We start from the raw sequence: 6,209 nt of genomic DNA, 5'->3' as shown, positions 1-6,209 counted from the left end.
TACTGGCTGCACAACTGCTCCACACAACCTGAATTGTCTTCAAACTTAGGGGAAATAAAAACTCCAGATGCTGGAAATCTGAAATAAAAACAGAAAATGCTGGAACATATTCAGCAGGTCGGGCCAGCATCTGTGGAGGGAGAAACAGAGTGAATGTTTCAGGTCAAAGACCCCTCACAGTCAAACCCTCGTCTTCAACCTGAAACAACCCTGTTTCTTTCTCCACGGATGCTGTCTGGCCTGCTGAGTGTTTCCAGCATTTCCTGTTTTTCTTTCAAACGAAGTGGGTTTACACAGTCAGTTCAGAGGACAGTTCAGAATCACCCCAGCTTTTTTGGGTCTGGAGTCACATATATCCTATGTTGGAAGTTTGGCAAAACTTATTTTCCTAAAGGACATTGGTGTTTTGTTCCAATTGTGTTCTTTCTTGTATAATTTGGTATAATTATGTTTAATTTATGTTTGTCTTGTGAATGTTGAGTATCTGATGCTGTGTGCCTGTGATGCTGTTGCAAGTAAGTTTTTCACTGCACCTGTGCACACATGGACTTGTGTGTATGACAGTAACTCGACTTTGACTTTGAACTAGATGGGTCCTTGTGACAATTTGGTAGTTTTCATGCTCACCGTTATTGAGACTAGCTTTTCACTCCAGTTTATTTAACGTGATGAATTTAAGTAGACTCTGTTTGCTGCTCTCTGGCTTAATCCTTGCTTCCAACTCACTGGTTAACAGGGAATATCAGTGTTGCTCTGATAAAGACAATGGTTAACAAGAGTCCTTTACTTTTCCAGCTCCTGATCATATTGGAAATGACACTCATGGGCAGCCACTACCATGGATACTCAGATACTCTTTCTATTCAATTGAACACAACTCTGGGCAAAAAAAGCCAATCTTAGACAGCGTCCTGTCTGTTACCGACATTAGCTCTGCCTTCAGCAGATGGTTGCTGCACTAAATGCCTGAGCCCTCGGTGTTCTGAAAATGTACTCCAGCAAGAATCCAGCAATCAGAAGCCACAAACTTCAAATAATTGCCAAAATTAGTAAGAAGGAGCATTTTGTTAGTGGCTCAGCCTGGAACACATTGCCCGAGGAAGCGGTGGATGGATTGGTGGACAGAGAAGGAAAAATCATCGGTGTAAAGTCGAACTGATTGGATAGGTCTTTCAAAGAGCTAGCACAAGCAGGATGGGCCAAATGGCCGAACACTTGTGCCACCTGGAGGTCCTTGATGTAATGGTCATTCTATTTACAGGATGTTGATTGCTGTAGTTTTCCTTAGAAACACTGATATAAAAAGATTGGTTTATCTTGTTCATTGGTGGATGGATTATTTTCACCTGAAAGATATGAGTATGACTGTGACACTTCTCACCAGCACATATACATTAAAGATTCTGTTTTGTCTTGTTGAGTTGGCCTTCAGCCTGAAGTCACCCTGCCACCCCGTAACTGCCCACCCCTCTGTTCCTGGGGTGCAACACCCCTGTATTCCATCGCTGTCGTTGAGAGGAAGCATCTTCTGGGTTGGGCTGTCATCGAGAGGCAGAACAGGATTCCTGTCTTTCTTCCCTGGGGTAAGGCGATTGCTGTGAACCCTTACTGATAGTAAGAGCAGCCTCCCACTGCCGCTGTTTGAGGCTGAAACACAGAAAGGAGGGGGGAGAGAGGAGAGATTAACAGAGGGGAGGGGAGAAGGTTACAAGGGCAGCCCTCCCTGTGGCTCCTGATGTGGTCCCTGAGTATGTACAGCAAGGCCATTCCCAGTTGGACTATGTTAAAGACCGACTCTTGACCTCACAATCTACCTCATCGGGGCCCTTGCACCGTATTGTCTGCCTGCACTGCACTTTCTCTGCAACTGTAACACTTTATTCTGCATTCTGTTATTGCTTTTCCCTGTGTACTACCTCAATGTACTTATGTTTTGAAATGATCTGTATGGATGGGTGGCGAAACATGGAACTCAGTACATGTGACAACAATAAACCAATTCCAATTAGTCAATGTTGTCACAAGATGGTACCACTAACACGACGATAGCAGGTGAGCTCCTTGGAGCCTTGGACCTTTCTACTCTGGCTGTCCTTCTGCATCAACTGCAGCTCCCTCTGACCTCTGAGTCGGAAGGTAGCAAGTTCAAGTCCCATGTCCTATCAAGAATTTGGGCCTGTATTCCTTGGAGTTTAGAAGAATGAGAGGTGACCTTATTCAAACATATAAGATCCTAAGGGGGTTTGACAGGGTAAGTGTTGAGATGTTTTCTCAAGTGGGAGAGTCCTCTCTAATCCTACACAACCCTAACCCTACCTCAGCAGCAGAACACTATGGAGCAAGAGAAACAAAGGACTGCAGATGCTGGAATCCAGATGAAAAACTCTATGATGCTGGAGGGACTCATGGAGAAAAGCAGGTGGTCAATGTTTCAGGTCAGGACCCTTCTTCAGGACAAGAACACTACGGACCCCCTCGTGTCTTTGTATTGCAGTAATATCTTGTTTTTACACAGTCCTTTTTTTCCCTCACACTCTTCACTGTAAGATTTCTTTGTTAGTTACACGTACATGGAAACACACAGTGAAACGCATCTCTTGCGTAGAGTGTTCTGGGGGCAGCCCACAAGTGTCGCCACGCTTCTGGCGCCAACATAGCATGCCCACAACTTCCCTAACCCGTACATCTTTGGAATGTGGGAGGAAACCGGAGCACCCGGAGGAAACCCACGCAGACAAGGGGAGAAAATACAAGCTCCTTATGGACAGCGGCCGGAATTGAACCCGGGTTGCTGGCGCTGTAATAGTGTTACACTAACTGCTACACTACTGTGCCTGCCCCTGTCTTGTATAATTTATGTATAATTTATGTTCTGTGTGCTGTCTGTACCTATGTTCCTGTGATGCTGCTGCAAGTAAGTTTTTCATTGTACCTGTACCTCACCGTACTTGTGCACACGGCAATAAACTCGACTTGACGACTTGAGCCATGAACAAGGGGACAGAGTGACAAAATAAGGGGTCATTTAAAACTGAGGGGTGTAGAAATCTCTTCTCTCAGAAGGTGATGAATCTCTGGAACTCTCTGCCCCCTTGGGTGTTGGAAACTTAGATATACTTAAGGTGGAGATAGATAAATATTTCAAAGCTTGGAGAATTGAGGGTTCTGGGGAACTATAACAGAAGAGGAGTAGAGGCCAGCATAGGTCCAGCCATGATCATATTGAATGGTAGGGCAGGATTGAGGGGCTGAGTGGCCTCCTCCTGCTCCTATGGTCTTGTGTGAAAAAACACGATGATGCTGGGAGGAACTCAGCAGGCCAGGCAGCATCCGTGGAGAAAAGCAGGGCGGTCAACGCTCAGGTCAGGACCCTTCCTCAGGACACTTCTCTGGTAGCTTTTCTCCACAGATGCTGCCTGGCCTGCTGAGTTCCTCCAGCATCATCGTGTTTTTCATCTAGATTCCAGCATCTGCAGTCCTTTGTTTCCCTATTGTCTTGTGCGTTCTCTTCTGCACAGCTGTGGTCCTCCATGAGCAGATGTGCACAATTGCTTGCCACAGCGAGTCCCTATCCACTAATCCATCAATCAGTGCTCCCATTGGAAAGACTCGGATTTGAATCTTTCCCTCAATTAACCAGCTCCCTATCAGCAACGAAACCAGCTGAAATATTTTTCCGGCTCTCGATTCTCCTTGAAATGAGGATGGGACTGAACCTGGAAGAGGGAAGGGAAGGAAATGGATCCAGGAACTACTTGTGGACGATTCGATAGCGTCAATGGAACGCCAGCCTCCCAAAGGGTGAATGGCTTGTTAAGTAGTCATGGGAATCCACTTTATGCAAAGCTTGCTCTACGTGCAGGGATACAGTGCATGAACATTGAATTCCCCAATTTCTGGTGAACTGCCTCCCCTTTTCTCTCTCCTCCTGATCGACCCAGTTCCTCCGACACCCACCCCAGGCCCCATCACCCTGTTTCTTTCACCTCCTCCCACCCTCTCCATCCGCCCGTCACCCACACACCCCTCCCTCTGGGTCCCCTCCCCCCGCTGTTCCCATCTGCCCTCCCCACCTCCCTTATTTGGTTCCATGCTCCAACTTCCTCTCCTATCCGTGTAACCTCTACAACCCACACTCTGCATATCCCCTTGACCTCTGATCCCTCAGAACACTTGGCCTTCCTTATCCCTGTAACCTTTGACCTTGTAAGCTCGTCCTTCCCTATCTGTGTAACATCGTTCTGTCCTCCAGGTACTCCAAATGCTGCTGAATCCAATAGGGAATTCTGGAGAAACTCCTTTCCCCAGGGAGTATTGGGAATGTGGAGCTCACTCCCACAGGGAGGGGTGGAGGTGGATAATGTCGACGTGTGGGTTTCCTCCGGGTGCTCCGGTTTCCTCCCGCATTCTAAAGACGTACGGGTAGGTTAATTTGAGGGTTTAAAATGGGTGGCGGGGACTCGTTGGGCTGGAAGGGCCTGTTACCACGCTGTAAATAAAATTTTAAAAAAATTTAAGGGGAGGTTGGACGAGCAGTTCTGGTCACCTACCTACAGGAAAGATATCAATAAGCTCGAAAGAGTGCAGAGAAAATTTACACAGATGTTGCCGGGACTTGAGGACCTGAGTTACAGGGAAAGGTTGAATAGGTCAGGACTTTATTCCCTGGAGCGCAGGAGAATGAGGGGAGATCTTATAGAGGTATACAAAATTATGAGGGGTATAGATAGGGTGAATGCATGCAGGCTTTTTCCCCTCAGGTTGGGTGAGACCTAGAACTAGAGGTCACAGGTTTAGGGTGAAAGGTGAAATATTAAGGGGAATCTGAGGGGAACTTCTTCACTCAGAGGGTGGTGCGAGTGTGGAACAAGCTGCCAGTGGAAGTGGTGGAGGTGGGTTCAATTGTAACACTTAAGAGAAGTTTGGATAGGTACATAGATGGGAGGGTTTTGGAGGGATATGTCTGGGTGCAGGTACATGGACTAAGCAGAAGATCAGGTCGGCATGGACTAGATGGGCCGAGGGGCCTGTTTCTGTGCTGTAGTGCTCTGTGACTCTATAAGGGGGAAGGGAACGGAGGGTCACTCTGGTAAATGGAGATGTGATGAGAAGGGATGGGGCTCCTTAAAAGCCAGCATGGACTGTTTGGGCTGAATGGCTGGTTTCTCTAATTCTATGTAAATTAGGTTTCTTTCACACTTGAGGTGACCTGCTCTCCTTTCTGCCTTGAAATGTGTGGCATTTTCTCTGGATGAAGAGCTCTATTAAGTTCCAAATCCCCTGACCTATCATTTCTCATATTGATGAAGACAGTTGTAATAGAACAATAAAGCAAAGTCCATAACTCTAATTGAATTCATTGAATGAAGTAACGCATCTCTGGATCTTCATTGCAGTCAAACGCTGCAGATTTACGATGCAGCAACATCCTCGGGACTAATGTTCAAGCAACTCTGTAGGAGACAGTTGTCCCCCACTCTTTTGTGAAGGTTGGAGTGTGCAGAAGTGTGATCACTGGTGCTCTAGCAGGGAGAAAGATGCACCCTTCCTGTCTTTCCAAAGAGAGGAGGGAGGCCTTCCCAGGCCTTTGGTGAGGGTGGAAAGTTCAGGAGAACTTTTGGAAATCTTTCCATTCAGATATTGGGAGCTCTGCACCTAGTGGATGAAGGAGAGAAAAGAGGAAAGAATGGATGAAAGACCGTGAGACAATGAGAAGGCAAGAGACTGAGTGAGAGGAAGTTTATAACCCAAGTATGACCCAAGTAAGGAAGAGCGTGTGTTTGATAGTATGAGTGTGAGGAAATGAAGAGGTCCTTGATGGGACAGACATTGGCTCTGACTATGTGACATTGAGGGTGAGGCCAACCTACCTCAATACTTTACCCAGGTCAGGGTGATTTCCTCAGTGAGGGGCAGGCACGGTAGTGTAGCGGTTAGCGTAACACTATTACAGCGCCAGCGACCTGAGTTCAATTCCCGCTGCTGTCTGTAAGGAGCTTGTACGTTCTCCCCATGTCTGTGTGGGTTTCCTCCGGGTGCTCCAGTTTCCTCCCACATTCCAAAGACGTACAGGTTAGGAAGTTGTGGGCATGCTATGTTGGCACTGGAAGCGTGGCGACACTTGCGGGCTGCCCCCAGAACACTCTACGCAAAAGACGCATTTCACTGTGTGTCTTGATGTATATGTGACTAATAAAGAAATCTTATCT

General features: G+C 47.0%; 1 protein-coding gene across 2 annotated transcripts in view; it reads right to left on the bottom strand.

The window, feature by feature from the left end:
* Nucleotides 1–335: 335 nt before the first annotated feature.
* zgc:171482 (zinc finger protein) overlaps nt 336–6,209 on the bottom strand; it is a 252,768-nt gene continuing 246,894 nt past the window's right edge. Inside the window, exon 7 of one of the 2 annotated variants that reach the window (XM_052027478.1) lies at nt 336–1,647. In XM_052027478.1, coding sequence (XP_051883438.1) covers nt 1,542–1,647 — 106 coding nt within the window. In that variant the 3' untranslated portion in view covers nt 336–1,541. The remainder of the gene's footprint in view (nt 1,648–6,209) is intronic. The other variant, XR_007957285.1, reaches the window with a different exon arrangement.

This window comes from Pristis pectinata, chromosome 12, assembly GCF_009764475.1.
Source record: "Pristis pectinata isolate sPriPec2 chromosome 12, sPriPec2.1.pri, whole genome shotgun sequence".
Classification (NCBI taxonomy): Eukaryota; Metazoa; Chordata; class Chondrichthyes; order Rhinopristiformes; family Pristidae; genus Pristis; species Pristis pectinata.
Note: the sequence above shows the minus strand (reverse complement) of the source record. Positions and strands in the feature narration are given on the sequence as shown.